We start from the raw sequence: 24366 nt of genomic DNA, 5'->3' as shown, positions 1-24366 counted from the left end.
GAAAGTTTTTTTTTTTTAATGCTTGTTTATTTTTGAGATAGAGTAAGGGAGGGAGGGGCAGAGAGAGGGAGACAGAGGATCTGAAGCAGGCTCTGTGCTAACAGCAGAGAGCGAGCGAGACATAGGGCTCGGCCTCACTAACTGTGAGATCATGACCTACGCCGAAGTTGGACGCTTAACTGACCGACTGAGCCACCAGGTGCTCCATGATAGGAACGTTTGAAGTGGAGAAGGAGTAATTCCCTGAACTTTTGCATTTCTGCCTTCTATAAATGGCAGGTTATATTTTCCAGTATAAATGAGATTATAAATAACAGACCAGCACAAATCTAATGTAACTCGTAACATGATGGGCATGTATGTTTGCCTTGGGAGATGTAGCTCACAGTGTAAGTTAAACTGACTTTTGGAGGCTGCTAATTACAAAGAGGAGTGTTTTATGTTCTTTCTCGTTTCACACTTGTAGACACATAGCTTATAATTTTTGAAAAATTAAACATAATAATGGATCTCAAGTCAGTAATGTTTTTCAGTTTGCCATCAACTCTGAAGAAAGTCAGTTGGGAGTAGGGAAACATTTGAAATTTGGGGCTGAAATGAGATTTGAGGCTTATCTGTGGATTTCAATTATCTGTTCTATCTTTTCTGTAGCATTATCTATCCACCATTGCCAGAGGTAATTGTGATTTGAGTTTTTACAAGAAGATGACATTTCTTGGCAAGTGCTTTACTCATCATATCTTATGTGATAAAACTTCTCTGTGAGGAAACTTCTTATCTCAAACTGGGGAGGTAACTTGGTATAAGTATAAATCCAATAAATTCAGGTGTCTTTGGGTCCCAGAAGGACACAAAAACATTCCAAGAAGGAATCAGAGAGTTACCTAATTCTAAATATTTGAGTTTGAAGGAAACAATATATTAATTAGAAGTAAAGATGGCCAACTCAGGCATCCCACATTGAATATGTAGTTATGATGCATCTAAAATGTAGTTGCTCAGGGAAGTTTGTCCTTTGGGGTTAAATATTTGATTCTTACCCTCACTCTCTTGCCTGATTCCAACTCGTAACCAACTACAGGTTCAGTGGAAGGCTGGCAGAGCTCACATTGAGCATAAAGACAAAAACCAGTTCAAGTCCATATGTGATACACAATGCCAAAATATATCTGTTATTTCAGAAGCATTAATTAAATAAAATATATAGAAAACATATATAAAAGGGATTTGAGGACAGTACTCTGACCTGCATCCCAAAGGGAGCGAATCCTCTGAGGCCATTTATTTACTGTCAACATACAAAGCCTAAAACTAAGGCAGTACTGCATTACCAGGTTTAAAAAATTAGTTCTCTTTCTTGATGATAACACTGAGTGATTCATCCAGGCAGCATGTGGCCGTTTGCCATCACTGTTTAATAGATCTTGCTCATGTGTCTGCATTGTTTTTTGTATTAGATTACAACTCCAACGTTTGTTGTCTAACAAAGCCCCACTTCCGTCCGTAAGGCAGGTTTCCTTGGTCATTACAGATGGCAGCTCTTTTAATTACCTTGCTTATTTTAGCGTAGAGAAAGATGACTACATTATTTCAAAGATTTGCCATCCCCCTTCCATTTAGCTCCAACTCGCCTGGGGGCCAGTCCCCCTAAAATAATGCACAAAGAGGGTTGGTCTAGGCCAGTCCCTTCCTTGGCTCTTGCTGGTAAATTTCAGACTTATGTAAAAGTAATTAGAATCTCATTACTGGATTTATGAATTATTAACCATCAAGATAGTGGCTATGATGTCCAAGAGGAAAGTCTATTCAGCTTGAAAGGTAGAACGTAAAGTGGTCATGTTAGAAAAAATTCTTAATGAAATCCATAAAGATAGCTGACACTTAACTCCCATGATCTGAATCAAATCTATTAAATGAGTCCTTAATAAAGCATGTAATCATATAGTCTAGGAAAAGGATGATGAGTTTTTGAAAATCTTTTATATTTCTAACTCCAAAGGAGTTTCACTGATGAGACATACATTTTTTTTTTTTTTTTTTTTTTTTTTTTTTTTTTATCTAGAATAACTTGATACTGGCCGAGATTTAACTCTTATCTCATGTAAACTGGCTAAACTTGACTTCTGGCATTAGCTTCTCTGCCCTTTTGAATTGCCCTGATAATTCATACAAGTCTAGGCCCTAAATCAGAAGCAAAAACAAGGTTGGAATTTATTGAAAATAGGTGTAGCTTATTAAGGTAGGAGAGGACTAACATTTGCTGTATATCAGGTATAGTGTTCATAACCCCTTTACATTTTTTCAATGTAATGGAAATTATATGGATGTTCATGCGTATATACAATAAATATATAATATCTCAGTATATTATTCTCTGGCTTACATTAATGATATTAGGATCGTAGCTTAGACAATTGTTTTTATGAAATTCCCTTGTCTTTGGTTTACCGATTTAGTGGAAGGGTCAGAAATATCTGTGTTGGAATTGCGGTTGCAACCTTGACCACGTAGTTCATCTCTCTGATGATCCTAACTCTCATCTCCAAAACGGGAATAGAATTGCCGCGGGAATGAGAGAGTGAAATGTAATCTTGCGGGTGAAACTGTGGTGCAAAGGATGGCGCGCTACCATGCTTTCCCAAAATGGTAGTTATGGTTGTTGTGGTTGCTGTTGCTCAGGACACGCTCCAGGCCCGCTGGCTGCCCTTTGGTCTGCAGGTCGGGAGGCCAGCTGACCTCTTCCACACGTGGCTCCCACTTTAATGTGCACGTGCTTCCGACCCACTTTCTCACTTTCAAAAACAGCATTGAAAACACCGATAGATATCACAGAAAGATTATGGCAAGAGAATACAATTAGTCATTTGATTTACATTTAGTGTGTCTGCCAGTACAAGAGTGCTCTGATGGCTGGATGTAGAAACATATGGGATGTGTAAACACTGCCCATATTTGGTGATCTGGCCAGATATCTGCATACTTCATTAAAAAAATTTTTTTTTTTATCTTAGAGAATGAAAGAGAGAGAGGAAGAGAGAGAGAATCTTAATCAGGCTCCATGCTCAGTGCAGAGCCCAGTGCAGGGCTCAATCCCACCACCTGGGTCATGACCTGAGCTGAAATCAAGAGTTGGATGCTCACCCGAGCCACTCAGGTGCCCTGCGTACTTCTTTCTTTAAGTCCCAAGACGGTTTCATATGTATATCATCTGGTATCCAGCACTGATTAAAAAAAAACAACAACTTATTTTGGAATAATTTTAGATTTCTAAACAAGTTATGAAGATACTACTGGGAGTTCCTGTACACCCTTTACCCTATTATGTTCCCTATTGTTGAACATTGTATATTACCATGGTACCTTTGTCAAAGAAACTCATATTTGCTTCATTATTCTTAACTAAACTCTGGACTTTCTATTCTAGGATCCAGTCCAGGATATCACCGTGCATTGGGTAGACATGGCACAGCTTCCTTTGATCTGTTTCTCAAGTTCTCAGTCTTTTTTTTTTTTTCTCCCCATAATGGTCTTGAGAAATACTGGCCAGGTATCCTATAGACTATCCCCCAGTCTGGCTTTGCCTATTATTTTACTCATAACTAGACTGGAGTTGTGGGTTCTTGAAAAACAAATACTGCAGAGCTGAAGTCTCTTTTTGTCCCATTATCTTAGGGGTATATGATATCCACATGACATCCATGATGATGGTAACCTGATCATTTGGCTAAGGTTGTATTTGCTAGGTTTCTCCACTGCAAAGCTACTAATTTTTTTTCCCCTTTCCCTATGTTACTTTTTGTAAGTCACCAAGTTTAACCTGTCCTCAAACTTGGGGGAGGTGGATCACTTGAATTTTCATGCTTTCCAGTTTCCATATTTGACCTCAAGTGAATGTAATACATTTGTCAAAATGGTGGAGCCATTCAGTCAAGATGCATTCATGCTTCCAAAAGCTGTATATTTGCAACAAATATATGCCAGATACCATGTTAGATGCTAAGCATTAGAAGATGAAACTGGGACATTGAACATTACAGTATCATTTATTCAATACACATTTATTGAGTGCTTACTCCAAGCAAACCATGGTGGAGGAAAAAAACCAAAACAGAAATAGTCCCTGATTCGCTGGAATTTTTTTCTCATGTGATGAGAATTGCAGTAGGGCTATGGAAGTACTAGGTACCTATTTTCCCAGCAAACACCACTTAAATAACTAAAGAAAGGGATAGGAATTTTTAAGCGAGAATGAGAAAAGCCAATTTAAGCACTAATTAGTTGTATGACCCTGGACAATACATTTAGCCTCTTCAGGCTTTAGATGCTTTATCTGTGAAATGCAGTGGTTAAACTAGGTGTTAGTTTAGAAAACTAACATTAGAAAATTGTGAACGTTAGAAAATTGTGTGTATGCATTTTGCTTCATGAATTTGCTATAAATACTGACTTTTCTTTCTGTTGATTACTTCATCTAAAATTGAATATTTCACCCTCATTTAACAAGTTGATAACTGGGCTATTCAGTAGAGATAAGGCCTCCATTTGGTGGGGGTAGGTGTTCCATTTTGAAATCTGTCTCAGGAGTTAAATGGTATCAGTCTGTTCCCTGAAGGGCACTGTCCATCCCTTTGTGTTTGCCTTTTCCTATTTTCATGGGTTGGCATTTACCCAGAGTGCTTATGTTCTTTACTGTCTTCTCCATCTTTTGTCTGTATCTTATATTTCTCTTTTCATTTAAAATGTAATAATAAGTAAAAATAATAGTCAACTCATAGTACACTATCACTGTGAGCAAGGAAATGTCTTAACATTTCTACTCCTATCATTTAATTTAATTCTCCCCCAAATTCTGAGGTTTTGGGCTGAGCAACTTGGTAAATAGAGGTAGGGGACATGTAGAGGACCCACAGTGACCAAGAAGCAGCACATGGTGAGCTAGAAAACAAACAAACAAACAGACAGACAGCCTGTTGATTGCAAGCCTAGAGAAGAAAAATGTTTTATGAAACAGCAGTGAGAGAACGCTGTGAAAGCCCCAGAGTCAGAGAGGTGGAGGAAGAATTGCATGCTAAGAGCTGATCATTGGATTTGGGCAGAGGGCGGTTATTAGTCACCTCACGAGAGGTTAAGGGTGAAAAGATGAATAGAGTTGGTACGTGTCCACACCGGAGTGAGGGAAGTAAGTCTGTACAGGTTGCTCTTGTTAGATGTTTAGCTATAAAGGGGAGGAGAGAATGGGCTGGTGGCTGGAAGGGGATGTGGTATCCAGGGAGGACATCTTTCTATTTGTCAGATAGTGCAGCTGTCTCTGCTGATGGGGCGCATTTACTGGAGAGAGAGAACTCGACTGAAGAGAGAAGGTCAGCTGCAGGGGGAATGGCTTTGTGTGGGTGGAGATGGGACCTAGGGCCCAGTGAGAGCTGGAGGCAGGCTCTGCAGAGTACAGAGCAGGAAGGCAGAGGAGCGATACACAGGCAGGTAAGTTGAAGGTTTGGGTACTCGGGAGAAGACGTCCCGTTCTGATGATTTTTATTTTCTCAGTGAAATAAGAAGCAAGGCTACGGGCTAATGGTTGGGATAGGAGGGTATCAGTGTTCAGAAAGAGCAGAGAAAGTTGGAAATAATTTGAGGAGCAACACAATGAATGGACCAGGCAGGATTGCTGAGCATCACTTTAGATATAGATGATTTAATTCACTGGCTTTTCATAAGAATGTGTGGAGTCTGACTCATCAGTTCCTAGGGGTCTTGACTTAAAAATGAGTGCACTCTCAGGGGCACCTGGGTGGCTCAGTCCCTTAAGCATCCAACTTCGGCTCAGTGTGTGGGTTTGAGCCCCGCGTCACTCCCGGCTGGCAGCTCAGAGCCTGGAGCCTGCTTCAGATTCTGTGTCTCCCTCTCTCTCCGACCCTCCCCTGCTCAGGCTCTTTCTGTCTCTTTCTCTCTCAAAAATAAGCAAACATTAAAAAGAATTAAAAAAACAAACAAACAAAAACGAGTGCATTCTCTTTCTTTCCAACTCCAGAGATTCAGATGCCAGGAGAATATTAGACATGAAGATGATAATCTTATTTTTAATATAAATCCCTTTGTAATCTAACTCTGATTATCATCCAAAGCCTTGCTTTGTTTACAAGAAAAGACGCTTCCAGAACTGCGGTGAGGTCGATGCTGATGACCTTAAGTCTCAGGCTAGGAAATAAGCCTAAAGTGTTGATATTTATTTGATCCTTCTTTCATTGTTGAAACTTAGCATTTGGTAATGAGAACCGTCAACTCCAGGTAGAGCTTCAAGTCTCCGCCCGAAGGAATATTTTTCATTTTCATTAGTTTATTCTGTGCACACGCACAAAATAATGACCAGTTCTTACTGCTTACACAGCATCCTAGTTTGTTTTGTTGGGACCTTCCTGGGTGGACAACTCTAGGGTATCAGCTCAGATGGCAGGTAGGCTTCTCTTTAAAGACTTCCTTCTAAGAGCTTTGTATAAAATTTTTGCTTTTTAATCCTCATGTTAACATGTGAGTGGTGTGGGATCAGCTGCTGCAGTCATGGCATCATATTTAATAATAAAAACACCTAGTGTTTGCCCACTGCATCATGGTTTACAGAGGGCTTCTCTATGTGCTGTGTGCCTGTGTTTTCACGGGGACACTTTGATTCATCACACCGTGACAGGATTTGAATTTACATGTCTCTTCTAATCCAGTACACTGTCCTTTTTTTTTTTTTTTTTTTTAAAGTTTATTTATTTTTGAGAGAGACGAGAGAGCACAAGCAGGGGAGGAGCAGAGATGGAGGGGGGACAGAGGATCTGAAGCAGGATCCATGCTGACAGCAGAGAGCCCGATGCAGGGCTCGAACCCATGAACAGTGAGATCATGACCTGAGCCGAAGTCAGACCCTTAACCAACTGAGCCACCCAGGCGCCCCTAGAAATGTGTTTTATTTTTTTTTTAAATTTTTTTTTTTCAACGTTTATTTATTTTTGGGACAGAGAGAGACAGAGCATGAACGGGGGAGGGGCAGAGAGAGAGGGAGACACAGAATCGGAAACAGGCTCCAGGCTCCGAGCCGTCAGCCCAGAGCCTGACGCGGGGCTCGAACTCACGGACCGCGAGATCATGACCTGGCTGAAGTCGGACGCTTAACCGACTGCGCCACCCAGGCGCCCCGGAAAGCACTCTTTTTTAATAATACTTAGTGGGTTTCCTGAATGACTGATCCATGGCACTATTTGGGAGTCACTGATAAATAGAATTAGAGAGTCCCCTGGGTTGTCAGATTCTAAGGATGTGTTTGCTTAAATCTGCCCTATTTCACATCTCTCCGTTAGTGGCTGTCTACTTGTAATTAGTTTATTCTTTTTGCTTCCAGAAAGAGATTTAGGCCTCTTCAGAAGATTTTAGGAAATCTGTCATTAATTCTGTACATGTATCCAATGAACTCAGAAATTCACAGCTGCATGACTGAATGCGTCCTCAGTATCTAACTGTTGGTGACCTTGCCCATCACCATACAGTACAATGGACAGTATGATATGCCAAAAAAAAAAAAAAAAATGTGAAAACATTTGAAGTTGTGTCGCTAACTATAATTTTGAGTATTTAAGTTTTGGAACAGTTAGGAATCTTTGCTTTTGGATACTTAATGTTTCATTTGACTTCTGTATTTATATGGCTGCCCGGGGCACGTAACCAAGATTCCACTGTCATAACCAAGTATTTGTTAGCTCCTAATTACTAGAGCACTGGCTCTCATCAGTTATCCATGATGGTTCTTCTCTGTAGCTAGGAATTTTGCAAATAGTAACTTACGGATAAATGTACCTGGGAAAAAATTATGTTGTTTTCTAGTGTGCATCATCAAGTATATTCTAGAACTCACCATTAAAAGCTGCTATTACATTTCACACTGGGAATAACTCCCAAGGGATTTTATAACACATTTTGTCGCTGCAGAATTTCACTAGAATTTCATTGTGTGTGATATTAGGAATTTTCATTGAAATGGAGTTCTTACCATCAAAAATAGAAATTTACATCATTGTTGGTAAATTTCGATATTAAGTTGGAAGATTATGACATTTCATAAAATTGTTTCATCTGGACCTTTGGTTTGTATTATAGTAAGAGTATTGGGCCTTTGCCCATACTTTCCCCTAGATTATCACTGGTAATACAAGAGCCAAATTCATTAGAAGTAGGGAAAAAGAAAACTTGTGCAATTTTAAACATATTAGCCATTATTGGGTTGCATTCTCCATCTGACTTCTATTTTTGTTCAGAAGACTGTTGTAACTTTTTTTTTTTCTGGATTTCTCTTTCTTCTGCTTTTCCATTGATTATGCCTATATGCTGGTGATTACAAAGAGGAAAAGAAAAGGATCTATTGCTGCCTAATTCTGATTTCCTGAGGGACTGTAGTACGGGCTTTGGATGGATGTCTGGGGGTTAGGACATGGTCTTTCTTCCTCCTTCCTTCCTCTATTCTTGGTTCTCCAGGCTTGAGAATATTTTCTAAAAAAAACTTTAATGCTTATTTATTTATTTATTTATTTATTTATTTATTTATTTGTCATGTTTAGTTTTGAGAGAGAGAGAGACAGAGCATGAGTGGGGGAGGGGCAGAAAGAGAGGGAGACACAGAATCCGAAGCAGGCTCCAGTCTCTGAGCTGTCAGCACAGAGCCTGATGCGGGGCTTGAACTCACAGACCGTGAGATCGTGACCTGAGCCGAAGTCAGATGCTTAACTGACAGAGCCACCCAGGTGCCCCAGTGCTTATTTATTTTTGAGAGAGAGAAAAACAGAGAAAGAGAGCGTGAATGGGGGAGGGGCAGAAAGAGAGGGAGACACAGAATCTGAAGCAGGCTCCAGGCTCTGGGCTGTCAGCACAGAGCCCCATGCGGGGCTTGAACTCACAAACCGCGAGATCATGACCCGAGCTGAAGTCTGATGCTTAACCGACTGAACTACCCAGGCACCCCTAGTCTTGAGAATATTCTTAAGAATTCTGCCAGTAACAACATGCTAACTCAGAAACCCCTTTCAGATAGTTTAGGTGTTATCAACTGCCTTTGAGGCATTTATAAGTGGTCTTTGTCATCCATCATTACAAAAGACACTTTTATGTTGTTTTCATAACCCAACCACCCAACTCTCCCTCTCTTTCTCTCTTAATGTCCCTCCTCCCAGCCCTCCCTGACCCTTCATCTCACCATCTGTTTCCTCCACTCTCTCACGAGCTCAACAGGCACCAGTCCACTGTGGCATTAGGGAGGTTACAAGGAGGTTATAGCTGCCATGGCCACTCTAAACAACCTTGAGTCTCCCTTGTGTCTTTTCCTTTTCACTCTCCAATTGTTCACAGAGTTCACAGAGATTGCTTGACTTTAATCTCTCTCCCACATGTCTCTCTCCCACAGTCTTCTCTTCTGGGCTTCACCGTTGCTCTTCTCCTTGAATGCTAAAGCTCTTCCTAACTCACCTTCCTGCCACTCACCTTGTCTTCCACATCTCCTCCAATGATTTTTCTAAAACGTCAAAGAAAAATTGCCCTGGAACAATTAAACAGGGGAGGAAGGATTTATTCAAGAGTATTGCAATAGAGAACCAAGAGTCAACTCTGTTGTGACAAAAGGCGGGGAATTTTTAAGCCCTGGGGTGAGTGGGTAGAAAAGTAGCAGAGGATATTAGCAGGAGGCTAGTCAGTGTGATCAGGCCATCCGTGCTTGCTGCTGATGAGCAGCACTTGGTTAGGCTCCTACCTACCCATGGAGCCTCGAAAAGCAGGACACAATCTTCCTTGAAGGCATCAGAAAGATGCCTCCCAGATCTTTGAGAAAGACATTCTAGGGTTGCAAAAGTCTGAGAGGCTGGGAGAAGATTGACATCTTAAAAAGACAGAGAAATAATTTACAGTAGAAAGTCTTCTAAATAAGAACTGAGAGGTCAGGCACTGTGTCAAGTATAGTCAAGCCAGGGGTCACATTAAGGCCTTCTAGGTTGATGTAAATCTGAAACCTTTACCATCTGTTGGAAACCCTATAATATCTGCCCATCCTTTTGAGAATAAGCCTCCACTCCTTAGTATAAAAAACCCCCACAAGCTTCTGGCCTTGACCTCACCTCCTTGTACTGTTTACCCACTTATTTTTGTAAGTCCTAAACATTTTCATGCCTTGGTTTCTTAGATCTAAGGATGGTCTAAGACTGAGACTTTCCTGTGCCTGAGAAATTCTTGTCTCTGTTGCTAAACTCCCTTACTGTCTTCATTTGGGGTAACTTTTTGTGAAGTGCGTCCTGTCCTAAGAAATGGGCAGCTTTTCTGCGTCCTATGCACACTAGATTCTCATTGGTCAGAATTGAAGTCACAAGGTCTATAATGGAGAGGATGTATTTAATGTCCGTCTTCCTTTCCCAGTCTGTAACACCTTGAGGCCAGGTACTGAGTCTTAGTGTTGCTTCTCACCTCCTAGCACCGGTTGTCTCTGGAAGAAGAAAATCCTTAAAACTTGTGTGCTGAATGATTAAATGGAGGACTTGTAGGCCTGAAAAATATTTTCATACGCTATCTGTTACACAATTGCCTAGTTAAGTGAAAGTGAATACTAGGAGTTGTTATGTGAGATTATGAACGACAAAACATTTAAGAGGATTTTTTAAAGAGTGGGTTGGATGTCCCTTGGGTTGCCTTCTCAGGTAGTTTATAATTGGGATAAGAAGCAGAATTGGATCTGTAGTTTGAAACCCAGATTTGTAGAGAAACTGCTACTTTGTAGAAAGCACACCTTGAAAATACTGTCCTCACATAGAATGCAGTAAAAACTACATAGTTTACTTCTATCTTGTGGATGACACTTGGAACTAACTATGGAAAGGTTAAGCTCAAGCTACAGAGTCCAAACTCTAGGATCACTGTTAATCACATGAACCAGGTGTCATGAAACCTTTTACAGAGGCCAGCTCTGCCATGGTGAAGTATGAAGTTCTTAGGATCTTGTGTTTCCTTTTGAATGCTAATATGCCTATTAATTTCCCCTGTTGGTTCCATTTGAGCTGTGGCAGTTAATGACGACAAGTTGTTGTAAAAACAGACCTGTGGCACCTAGGGAGAAAAATTGAATTGAAACATTGCCAACTCATTCTCTTTAATTATTGTCAGCCATCAAGTTCGAACTTTAGTTCCCTGATAACCCTGACACATTCAAAACTAATGAGAACCACAGGAAGATTCCACTCATCCCCTCCCATCCTCCCTTAGGGCTTTGCTTCCTTTCTCTAGAGTCCCCTGCCTTCCTCCTTGATTTTTACTTCTAGTTCCTTCTTCCCATCATCTTGAATAGTGTTAAAACTATGGCCAAGAAAGTAGATAATATTTGTTTTTCTTTATGTAAGTGGATTCTCTGATATGAGCAAAGTATCTATATATAGGAAACTCAGAGCCTATTTTTTCTTTTCTCTTGTGTTTCTATTTTTTTAATTAATAGACTTTATTTTTTAGAACACTTTTACGTTTACAAAAAGATCAAGTGGAAAGTACACAGAGTTCCATATATCCCCTCACCGTACACCCTCCACCCATCCCCCAAAACTCTCTCCTGTTATTAATATCTTGCTTTAGTATGGTGCATTTCTTGTTAGAATCGATGAGCTAGTGTTAACGCATTAGTACTAACTAAAGTCCATACTCCGCATTAGGATTCGTGCTTGTGCTCTATACTATAGTTTTATGGGTTTTCACGGATGTGTGACGCATATTCACCAGGACAGTATCATTCAGAGTAGTTTCACTACACTAAGTAACCCCTGGGCTGTACCTATTAACCATCCCTTATCTGTAACCCTTAGCAACCACTATTTTTTTTTTTAACTCTCCATAGTTTTACCTTGTCCAGAATACCTTGTAGTTGGAATCATGAAGGGTGTGACCTTTTCAGACGAACTTCTTTTGCTTAGCGGTCTGCCTGTAAGCTTCCTCCATTGTCTTTTGTGGCTTGAAAACTCATTTCTCTTTGTTGCTGAATGACATCCCATTGTATGCTAATGAGTTTGTTCATTCATTCACCAACTGAAGGGCATGTTTGTTGCTTACAAGTTTTGGCAATTATGAATAAAGCTGCTGTAAACATTCATGTGCAAATTTTTGTGGGGACATAATTTTCAGCTGGTAAGAATTTGTTTAGTTTTGTAAGAAACTGCCAAGCTATCTTCCAAAGTGGGTGCACCATGTTGCATTCCCATCTGTGATGAATGAAAGTTCCTGTCGCTCCACATTCTCCCTAGCATTTGGTGGTGTCGGATTTTTTTTTTTGTTTTCAATTTTAGCTATTCTAATAGATCTATAACAGTATCCCATTGTTTTAATTTGCAGTTCCCTAATGGCATATGATGTTGAGCACCTTTTTCATGTGCTTACTTGCCATTTATTTGTCTTCTTTGGTAAGATGTCTGTTCAGATCTTACCTTAGTTTTTAATTGACTGTTACTGCTTTAAGAATTCTTTGCATATTTCGAATGCCAGTCTTTTATCAGATACGTGTTCTGCAAAGGTTTCCGCCACCCCCCCCCCCCATCTGTTTGGTCTTTTCATTTTTTAAAAGTATCTCTGACAGAGTAGACGTTTTAATTAAATGAATTCCAACTTACCACTTTTCTCTCTCGTGGATCATGCTTTTGGTGTTGTATCTAAACCGTCTTTGCCAAACCCAAGCTTGCCTAGCTTTTCTCTGGTGTTATTTTCTAGGGAACAGATTTCTTTTTCAGACTATTGGTTTCTAAAGCTGTGTATAAGTTGATAGAAAGAGAGTGAGCTTTGGACATAAACTGTATAGATTATGTCAATAAATCTAAAATTGATGCTTAAGGAAATGTCAGGTTTTAAAAAGGGTATTTCTGAATAGCATTAACATAAAATAAATGCATTTTAATATTATCTAGTTTTTTGATGATTTCCCATATTATTCATAATGTTTCCCTATTTTATGAATTTTTGACACTGATTTATTCTTTTCAGGACATGACTGTCTTTTTATTTAACCTCAAGACTCTGCAATTCTAATATTTTTATGTATATATTTAGGACTTATAACTTAATCTTTGCAAATCCGTCCGTTTTCTGAGAAGCTTTTCTCTAAGGTCTCATAACCTTCTTTTAATGATCCCATTGGAGATAGTTTTGTTTGTGTTTTGAATAGGTTAACAGCCCCATTCAGCCGCAATTCTGTTCTAACAGGAATTACACTGTAATAAATAGAGATAGAGATAGACTAAACTTCACCATGTAAGGAAAAGATGATGATTTCACTTTTAGATGAAGACTCTTAGGAGAGATGGAAGGAGTCTCTGCATCACTGTGTGTCTTCAGCTTCTCTGAGAGTGAGAGTGCACATGAGCCCATTGTAAGAGGATTTAGGGGACAAGGTAATGATTGAATTCTGAGAAACATTGGTGAGGGTGTTAGGGTGCATTCTAGATATCAAGCAGAAATATGGTTAGAGGGAATGAACTTTGAATTCTTCTGCTCCACCGTAACTTAACTCTTGCTCTCAAAAGCAGGTTAAGGTAGAGTATATCTTGGGTGATACGGTGTTGTTGTTGTGTGTGTGTGTGTGTGTGTGTGTGTACGTGTGTATATGTATGTGTACATACATATATATATATATATATATATATATATAAAAGAAACTGGTTCAGACTCGCCTGGGCTCTACCCTTGCATTGAAAACTAACTCCAAGGATGATGAAAATTTTTTTTTAAGTTTATTTATTTTTGAGAGACTGAGACAGAGCATGAGCAGGGGAGGGGCAGAGAGAGAGAAGGAGACACAGAATCCAAAGCAGGCTCCAGGCTCTGAGCCATCAGCACAGAGCCCGACGTGGGGCTCGAACTCATGGAGTGTGAGATCATGACCTGAGCCGAAGTCAGACGCGTAACCGACTGAGCCACCCAGGCGCCCCTGAAAATTTCAATGATGATAGCTGTCCACATAGCAGTCTTGCGAGTCACAGTGTTTGGCGGCCCGACGGATTTGTCACCCTGGGCTTGTCTAGCCCCACCTAGGAGGTTTACTTTGGTTCCTCTTCTGTGGTGTGTTCCCCATGTGTTACGTTACATGCATTCCTCAACCTTTTGCAAACTCAAACTTTTGTTAGAGGAAGTATTGCAATAGCTCCTTGAAAGAGAATGTGTCTTTCATTCATCCTTGCAGTTGTTTGATAGCATGGATCATGTGTAAAAGTCTAGAACGCTGAAGGCATTGTCTCATTGCCTGCCCGACCATGCAGTGGCCTGTATAGTTTAAGACCATCGAATCCCTGATCCTTTATATACCATCTAGTTATTCCTCTCTGGAAAGTCATAGATACTTCTTTGTCCCCAATATTGTTAAATTTTAAAATACAATGTCTTTCTCTTGTTTTATTATCATCGTGCTGGGCACCTGCCGGGCCACTTTAGTTTGAAGCTAATGTTCTTCAGTCTAAGAAAAATTTTTTATTTGGTTTATTTCTGGTAATTATTCCTTTCTCTTTTCTCTGGTTTTTTGAAATTCCTATTATTTGAATGTTCAGCCACTTGGCTGAGTCTTATTTTTCTTAGCATTTCTCTTGTATTATATGCCTCCTTGTATTTTTGCTCTACTTTTATGGCGATTTCCTCAACTTTGTCTTCTATTATTTCTATTAAACTGTATTTATTCTATCAATTTTTTATTTTCAAGATTTTTTTTGTTTTGTTTTCTGAATGGTGTTCCTTCTCCTTTTTCTTCCTCCTATTACTTATTTTATTTTTAAATAGTTTTTTTAAAAATGTTTATTTATTTTTGAGGGAGAGACAAAGCATGAGTGGGGGAGAGGCACAGGGAGAGAGGAAGACACAGAATCCGAAGCAGCTCGAGGCTCTGAGCTGTCAGCACAGAGCCTGACGCGGGGCTCAAACTCACAAAGCGTGAGATCATGACCTGAGCCGAAGTCGGACGCTTAACCGACTGAGCCTCTCAGGCGCCCCCCTCCTATTCTTTATCTTCTTTTAATACAATCTGTTTATATTTCATAGATGGAATATTTTATTTTAACTCTTTGAGGATTCCCCAAGAGGAGGCTTCAGATCTCTTTCCAAAAAGGCAGGGTTCTGGCTACTAGCTTTGGAGAGCCTAGTGAGGGAAGAAATCTGGGGATCTGTATTCTGCAGATAGTCAGTAAGTCCCCATTGTCTATAAAGTAATTGTACCTGCTAAGAGTGGCTGGTGGAATCTAGTGATCTATTTTAGCTGCCCCCTCCACCCTCAGTTCTTGAGGCATGTGATGCTGACAGTTTGCAAGATTTCTGAGGGCTTTACTGTAAAAATCATGTTGGTTCTCATCATTCCCATCCATGGTTTAGGACTGGACTCTATAGGGGCTGTGGGTCATTTACCAATTTTCCATCTGCTTTATCTGTTACTATCTTCTCACTGTTTCTCCTCTTTTTTTCTTGGTTTATGTCTTTAAAAAACCCATTTACTGTAATAGAGTAGCATTTCGGACAAGAGAAAAGGAAGTATTAAATCTGTCATCAGAATTGAAAAACCAGCTTGGTTTTTATTGCTTAAAACCTATAAATTCCATTTGATCCCTGCAATACAAGTTCCATTATGTAGGCTGAGTATTGGTTGTTGCTTATTGGAGTCAAATAAAATCTTTAAGGCCAAAATAAGATGAATCATCAGGATTGGGGATAATGACTCTAATGCTCAAGTGACAACCACCTTCTTTGCTCTCAATTAATATGAAGGCAACTTCCCTGAAGTGGTAGTTAGTTGTCAATATTGTAAAATGAAGGTGATAATTTTCTCTAAATTTCTTCCGCCATCATGTCCTGCCCCAGATGGAACTGTCAGATTACAATATTTTTATACTACAGTTATTTTTCCCATTACGGAAAGAGTCGTAGTTAGTTTTAAAAAACAGGAATATATCTTATGCAACTACCAGCTAATCCTGATAAACTGAAAGATATATGATTATATGTATTTATTTTCTAGCTAAAGTTGTCCTAAAGATAGTAAAGGGAGTATAGGAGAAAGAACATTGATGTTTTGGTTATTCATTTTTAAATACAGCGTTGCATTTAATCTTCATAAAATCCTAGAAGAAGCCCATCCTAAATACCATAGTCTTCACTTTAAGGATCAGAGGAATTGAGTAACTTGCAGGACCAAAGAGCTAATGTGAGTAATTCCGTAAGATTAAAGCGGTGCTGAGATTTGAATTCAAGAGGGAATGACTATACCCCCTTTCTACTGCACACTGCTCCTTTCATAGGATAAATTTGACAGCAAATTGTCAGTAATCATGGTATGAAATTGTGGCAGAGAATGCCCTTTTTTTTAAAGCCCAATTAATAGCTAACATCAATCAAAAGCACTCTTTCTCTTACTTGACTTCTAGAGGAATAATGCAAAGTAGCTGATTTTATACTTATAGTAGAAACAAATGACAGATCTTTGAAAACTTTTTCCCAGCTCTGCCTTCTTCATTCTAGGTCTGGAATATCTACTGTCTAATTGTAGTTTGAAATATCTGCTCAAAGTGCATTGAATTTGTGACCGGTTTAACTCCAAGCATTGATAATAGAAGGAAATCAGAGATGTTAACAGGATTCCTGCATTTCTATAAAACGTTGTCTCTTAATTCAAGTAAATAGATGATATTGATCAGATTTTATTTCTCTACGTTGGCACGTTTGAAATTAAGAGAAACCATCGAGCCTGGGTGGCTCAGTCAGTTGGGCAGCCACCTTTGGCTCCGGTCATGATCTCACAGTCCATGAGTCGGTGAGTTCAAGCCCTGTGTTGGGCTCTGTGCTGACAGCTCGGAGCCTGGAGCCCGCTTTGAGTTCTGTGTCTGCCTCTCTCTCTGCACCTCCACCGCTCTCACTCTGTCTCTCTCCTCTCAAAAATGGATCAACATTAAAAAAATTAAAAACAGAGAGTAAACATCACTGAACAAGATTCTAACATGGGCTATAATATCATGTTAGTTACGGCTATATTTTATTTTCACAACATTTGACTGACTTCTAGGCAAAAATTCTAGATTTTCTTCCTCACTCCTCAAGTGATAGAAATCTTTATTCTCTCCTTCTTCAGTAGGTAACCTATGTAGGCTAGCTGAGGATGATTACTTTAATCAGTACTTTTAGGAATCTCCTCACTGAATTTCCCTTCCATTTCATTTAAAGATGCATGATTACCATACTAATGACTTTTCTGATGTTTCTGTTTATATTCAAAGAAAAGAGACAAGGTATTTCTCCAGATTATTATTTCCTCCAAACATGGGACACTTTACAGGGCTCCTCACGCTTTTGCCTACTGACTGTCTTGCTTAGCTTCTGAAAGAACAGGTAAAGGCAAGCCCCGGGTCCAGTACATGCTCCCTCTCCTGCTCCAAACCTTTGTTTCTTTGCCTCCCCTGGAAAGCTGACTTAGCCCTGAAAGACATACTTTCTCGTTCACGCTCGAACACGCTCTAAGCCCTTCTCCCTCTTTTCATAAACTTTTTCTGAATGTCTAACGTGGCTCTACCAGACATTATGGTTGTGAAGGCAAATGAGCATTCCTGATGAGAGAGTTCATACTGAGTCATATGCCTACATAATTCTACAAGATGATGGACGCTTTCAAGACTTAACGTATGCAGGATGTGGTTTCCACTAGAGAGGTTCATACCACACCCTGTTCCTCCAGGTTGCCAGTCTAGGAGGTAATACCGAGAAACAAGTGATTTCTTTATCTCTAGACTACCCTCGCTTCTCTAACTAAAAGAGCCAGCGGGGCTTCATATCTTATGGAGAGCCTAAAACTACCCTTAGGCAAGAATTAGTCCCTCTGTCCTGTAGTTTTCAAATGACTAAGCTCATACTTGTATATACCCTATTACAGTTATTATTTTTTGTGTATCTGCATGTCTTCTCTACTACTTTGTGAGTTCCTCAAGATTTTTCCATACATTTTAAATATATTTTATTTCTCTATTGTTAATTTTTAATGCCCTCCTGTTTTGTGCTTTCAGACCTTTATTGATGATGAGGCTTTAAAAAGTCAGTGAGTGAAAGATTTTAGAAAATCTTCAGTGAACACCACTGGCATATCATGTGCTTGCCAGTCTTTAGTTGGTTAATTCAAAATTTTGAAGGGTGTTTTTTTGTTATGTTATAGATTTAATAGTGTCACCATACTTTTAAAATTAGAAATAGGCAATACATTTTTTTAAGTTTGGGGAAGGAGGCTGTTTTTCAGTACTGCAGGAATCTTATGGTTATATCTGAGGGGGGAAGTTCTATCCATCAAAGTCCTTGTATAACATTTACCACCTCCTAAATATATAGGGTGTTTAAGGCACATAAGAGCTTTTCCTGTTTCCTGAAGCCCTGTTGCTATCATGTTTACACTGGCCGTCTTTAAGACCAGTTGGATTTTTAAGCTGTAAACCTTCTAGGAGCTTTTTTGTTTTTGTTTTTTAAACATTTTATGCCTATTTAGTTCTGGTGGTGGCCAGCAGGTGGCAGCACCTCCAGGAGGGAGTCTCTTGAATAAGGAACCATTGCAAACTGACAGAAAGACTAAGCCCCATGCATTCAGGAGGGAAAGGGGGTAAGTGTCCAGAATCATGATTTTTAAATTACTTTCCGGTGGTACATTGACCATTGAAAATGCAGGCATTGATGATTAGCTGGCTGTGAGCCCCCTCCTGGTCCTGCCAATCCACCTTTTCCATGACATTACCCTCCATACCTGGGCCACCAAGACAAAAGGAAGGCTGGCCAGGTGGCCAGGGACAGCACAGATCATGCAAGGAAGGGAAGGACAACTGCAGAAATAAAGAGACTGGGTCACAAGGAAGGTTTAAGGAGAATTTTGGATAATGAAATGTCCAAAACACTACTTACATTTCTGAGATACTTTTTTAACCATAAGAAACACATTTTGCCAATCTAGAAAAATCAAATATGTTATTTTAGACTTTTCTCTTTCCTTCACCCTTAGCTATCCCTCTGGGTATTCTAGTTGTGCGTGGAGACTGTGACTTGGAGACTTGCCGTATGTACATAGATCGCCTACAGGAGGTGAGTTTCTTTAGCCAATTGTTTACTCTCAGTTTTCCATTTCTGTAAGCAATTATCAACCGTATATATTTGCTTCTGAAATGATGCATTTGAGAAGGAAATGGAAACGTGGTGTCCTTGTCTTTTAAGCATCGACCAGATCATCTCTCTCCCCAGCCCCCACTGCTATTTTCCCTCCTCCCGTGGTTGAAATGGGAAAGAAGGTTGCTCTAGTGTGATCCATAACTATAGCTTGGAACTTCTTGTCTTCTTGCCACACTGCGTATCTGTATTTTTTGAGCTATATTGAATTTCAAAGGGCCCTGATGAATAATGAAGGAAAACAGAGAGTTAGGTGGTTTAATGTTTTGTATTTAGCACAGACTTCTGTCAGAGATCGCTACATTTTTTAAAAATATAACTTCTACAGGAAAGAAAAACCTTCTATACCTCAGAGAAATTTGTGTCAGAACACAGAGGAATTCTCGATTCTTTCCCTCAATCTGGCTTACCATAGAGGAAGACAATGGAGGAGACCTCATAAATCGCATTCTCATGAATTTGAATTGCACCAGCAAAGCCAGGGACCCAAAGCCATCCCTGCAGTGGCCACTGATTGTTCTTGCAATACTTTGACGGGGAGTATTCCCTGTCTTTATTCTACAAATGGCGAAAGCATAAACAATCACTTCTTTCATTGTTTTTTTTTTTTTTTTTTTTTTTTATGAAAGATGCACATTAAAACATTTATTTTCTGGATGTGGTCTAGACATTGCTATTTTTAAAGCTACTGGGTAATTATGATAGATACCACAAGATGAACAACTCCCTTCTAGACGACACATTCTACATAAGTAAATATCACAAATAAAGAAGATATATAGAACTTAAAATCCCTCAAATTGTAGCCACTTAGCTTTGAACATTAGATTCTATTTCTCCGGATAGAAATAAATACAGGCAGAAGGCATAAAGGTGAAAAATTATGACTTTTTTTCTTCACCATTTTTAAGGATAGAAATGGAATTGTGAACACAATATATTTTGATGTAGATACCAGATTTTGAATACTGATATGGGTGAGAGAAGAAAAGTCAACAAATTTTACCCTTGTGGTTTCATTCGGCTGTTTTTACCAAGGATAACTTTAACATGTTAAAATTTGTGGACTTTGTAGTGTGTGACTCAGGCCCCAATAAATATTCCTGGAACACAAAATGTCTCATTTTTCAAAATAATGGTTTTATGTTATTGTGCAACCTCACTCAAAAAACCTGCAATAAAAAGGCAAATCATAAATGATACCAAACCTCTTTTTTTTTTTAACTCATAGGTAATTTGAGATTTCACAGTAGCAAACTACATGACTGATGGATTGACTTTGTTGAAAACTAACTTATTAGCATGCTTATAATACTAATATTCAACTGAAAGTAGGATTTAAAAAAAATAATGAATGAACTCAAAGAGAAATTTTAAAACTAAGTTGGGCACAGAGAGTAAGTTGGTAAAGCCCCGTGGGAAGCAGGTATGGGGACAAAGGAACCCAGGATTGCCGACATCTGTAAATAGAATCACTACACTCATTAACAAGGAAACCTTCAGGACATGACCACGGTGACAACTTAGTTATAAAACTTTATAAAGGGATTCAGACTCTCAGAATCTGCCAGCAAAACCTCATTAGTTTCAACCCTATTAATTTGCACTTCGTGATAATGCAGAGGTGGCCAACGATTTTCTCTTCACCGACTATGAAAACCCATGTTTGCCTAGTACTTCTCGGTATAAACACAATTACTGTGACAGTTTGTATTAGGTCTAAGAGGAATAAATTCTTCCTAAGTACTGAGAGGGATTTTAGAGACTTTCTTCATAAGCCAAAAGTTCAGGTGCAAATTAAATATGACCTCTTTTTTTATTAAAATGGGCTGTTTTTTACTTTTGGTCTTCTTGATCCTTGGCATTCTGTCACTAAACATCTAAACCATTCTATCACATCTAAACCATTTAAAATTTACAGATTTCAGTAGCTAAATGGCCTTTCTTCTCTCAGTCCAGCTTGGTATGCTTTTGTTATTTGGGGCATTATCTTCTTTGTTTAGCCTTGATGAATTTGGAAGAGTTAGATATTTTCTAGCTGAGTTTAATAATATTAAATTGGGCGTTCAGTTGATAGAGTGGTAGAGACAACTTGTTAAAACTCATTTTAAGGTATGGATTTTTTTTTTCCCATTTTCCCATTAGGACCTGCAGTCAGTTTCTTCTGGCTCCCAGAGAGTTCATTACCAGGTAACACATAATTGAACCCCCTTCTTTTTTTTTTTACCCCCTTATCCCCCAAAAAAGAAGGTCCATCTTTCAATCAATGCTTCATTTGGATTAGAGGCCACATCTTCCCTAGGGATAGAGTTTACTCTAAGAATCAAGTGAAGTGGACATTCTGATTCTTTTACATTTCCTGGTTGTGGACAATCCTAGTATAGCACAAATTTGGATTGTGAACTTTCTCCCAGATCATTTAGAAAAGATTATAAAATGAAGTGCTTTTAATGACAAATATTAGAAACTCAGTTCACACTAGTTTGACGGGGAAAGTGTTTATCAGTTCACATCAGCAAAAAAGTTCAGATCAAGGGTGGATTTAACGTACGGTTTGGCCATGCTTCATGCTCCATTTTTCTGCTGGTCTTTCTGCTCTGTTCTCTTCTTTCTGTCAATTTCACCTCTGAACTAGATGTTTCCGTGTCCAAGATGGCTGCCATTAGCAACCAGGGCTGCATGTGTCTTCTTCACATCCAGGAAAGTGAGTTCTCTGTTTCCCACAACCATCAAGCAGATGTTCTAAAATGCAGTCTGACTGGTGCATCCTGGTCTTTTGGACAGGATCTAAGAAACCCAGCCTGCCTGTCTCTCGTGATCCACATCAAGTCCACAGGAGAACACTCAGATATCCTTTGCCCCAACAGTCTCTGGGAGGGCTGTTACCTCCCCACTTCCCTGCCCCTACTCTGCTGTACAGGCCTCTCCAGCCATCCTCTTAGAAATTAGATTTCTCAGGCACGGTTCAGATCCCATTGCGCAGTATACCCCAGACTACGGGGGGCAAACTCAAAGCTCTGAGCAGTCCCGGTAAAGTCCTTTTCTCTGAGCGGTCAGTCCCCTTCCCTGCGGGAGGGTGTGTGGGAGTCCGAGCATGCCAAGACTCCCTCCAAATACCCTGTCCTAGACCTTTTTATAACTCCATGTGGGGGGACAGGTGTTTAAAGATGTCTAAATCTGTGAATCCTGGTTCAGCACCTCACATTTGTTTTTGGTTTCTTTTATGCTGCACCTGAAATTTGCACCTGAATATCTTTTTGTGTAAACAACAATGTTTCAAAACTGTATACCTTGTGACATGTTGGTAGCTTCTCCTCCTGCCAGTGGATAATGCCCTGGGTCCAGGCAGCCTGATTATCCTGATGCTTAATGACAGAAATAGTCTTGGTGTTCTTGTTTGTTTGTGGGTTTAAGTTTCAAACAAAGTACCCCACTCTTCAAGAGTCCTTTCTTCCATCTGGCTGCAATAAAAGGGATAGGAATTCACTTAGGGTGTGTTTACATTGAGGAAAAAAAAAAAACAACTCTAGTTCTGAGACTGCTTTTTATCAACCACGAAAGGGCAAATTTCCACTTTATTTTTAGATAGAGCACAACATTCCTCCCGGTAGCTACTTGCATATTTACCTGAAGCCACTATTTCAGTTTCATTTTATTTTTAAAAGTTCAGTACTTTTAGAGGCGAGGGCTGACCTCTGCTCTTTAAAAATTGACCTATTACCCATAAGATTTTGCGAGTCTGTTTGTCTGTGTTTTTAAAGAGTTTGTACTCTTTTCTCATGGATGTTTTGCATCTTTGCATTTTTATTTAGACATTTCAGATATTTATTCTAACTAGTTTTATGAGACCAATACTATTTATTATCCTGGCTTATTTGATACAGTTATTTTGCTGTGAGAGTTGTGACAGGTAGATATTTTGTACTGTGTTTTCTCTACAACACGTTTGTGTGTGTTTGCGCAGAGATCAGGAGGTGGTTGTTTTGTTTATTATTTGGTAACAGAAACATGCAGAAGAATCAGTGGTATTTATTGACTATATCAGAAGTTTGCTGAGTTTTTGTTTGCTTGCAGTCAAGTCAAACTTGGGTGTCAAAACTGTTGTATTATCAATGTCACTTCAGAAGATTTTATGCACTGACCATACAGGCTAGCCAATGCAGTGGCCAAACTTCAGTGTCTGGAGTGTTACGTGCCCCCACCCCTCCTTGAAGAATTATAAAAATCAGGGGCCTTTGGGTATTAAGGGAGGAGTGGAAAAAAGATCTAGGGTCTAAGCCCAAGATACGCTCACTGAACAGGCAGCTTAAGTGAGAGAGACTGTTTGAATTAACATGGCCAGAGAGTAGGGAGAGGGTGGTGAGGAAATTTCCTGAGTGGAACAAAGGAGAGCTGGTTAAGGGAAGGAGTTGGGGGAAGATGAATGTACATGTTTGCTTGGGATCTTGGGCAGTCAGGAGGAGGAGGAGTGAGTGAGAGGGGTGGTGAATAGAGAGTTCTGTTTTAGCCACACTGATTTTGTTATGCCTATTAGATCCAAGAGGTTTGGGTGTGTAGGAAATTAGATGTATACATTTTAAAGCTCGAAAAATTCAGGCCTGGAGATAGAAATTTGCACATCGTTAGGAAATGGATCGTATTTAAATGATGAAGATGGAGGACATCACCCAGGGAGAGTTTAGATAAAGAGGAGGGCTTGAAGTCATAACACCATGTACTAATGGGTCAAAGGTGGTATCATGAAAGCCAGGAGTGAAATGTGTCTTAGAGAAGGAGGAAACGGTGAATTGTGTCATTGCTGCTGAGAGGCTGAGATGAAGGAGACTGGATTCTAAAATACTCTGAGGATGTGTAGAAAAACCATGGGATAGAGGTGCTGTTAGCTTTTTTTTTTTTTTTTTAATGTTTATTTATTTTGCGGGAGAGCGAGGGTGCAAGTGGGGAAAGGGCGGAGAGCGAGAATCCCAAGCAAGGATCAATGCTATCAGCTCAGAGCCTTTTGTAGGGCTCGATCCCATGACCATGAGATCACAACCAGAGCCAAAATCAAGGCACGCTATGATGCTTAACCAACTGAGCCACCCAGGCACCCTGAGGTGCTATTAGTGTTAAGAAGAAAGTGACCAAACCAACTTGCAGGAAATGATTAAACTGGCAGGTAATATTTTTTAAGAT

At 39.5% G+C, this 24366-nt stretch overlaps 1 protein-coding gene across 1 annotated transcript in view; it reads left to right on the top strand.

Moving 5' to 3' along the window:
• DGKI (diacylglycerol kinase iota) overlaps positions 1 to 24366 on the top strand; it is a 444732-nt gene that overhangs the window by 319281 nt on the left and 101085 nt on the right. Inside the window, exons 22-23 of the mRNA XM_030308513.1 lie at positions 19031 to 19110; positions 21337 to 21381. Coding sequence (XP_030164373.1) covers positions 19031 to 19110; positions 21337 to 21381 — 125 coding nt within the window. The remainder of the gene's footprint in view (positions 1 to 19030; positions 19111 to 21336; positions 21382 to 24366) is intronic.

The sequence above is a fragment of the Lynx canadensis genome, chromosome A2 (genome assembly GCF_007474595.2).
Source record: "Lynx canadensis isolate LIC74 chromosome A2, mLynCan4.pri.v2, whole genome shotgun sequence".
Classification (NCBI taxonomy): Eukaryota; Metazoa; Chordata; class Mammalia; order Carnivora; family Felidae; genus Lynx; species Lynx canadensis.
Note: the sequence above shows the minus strand (reverse complement) of the source record. Positions and strands in the feature narration are given on the sequence as shown.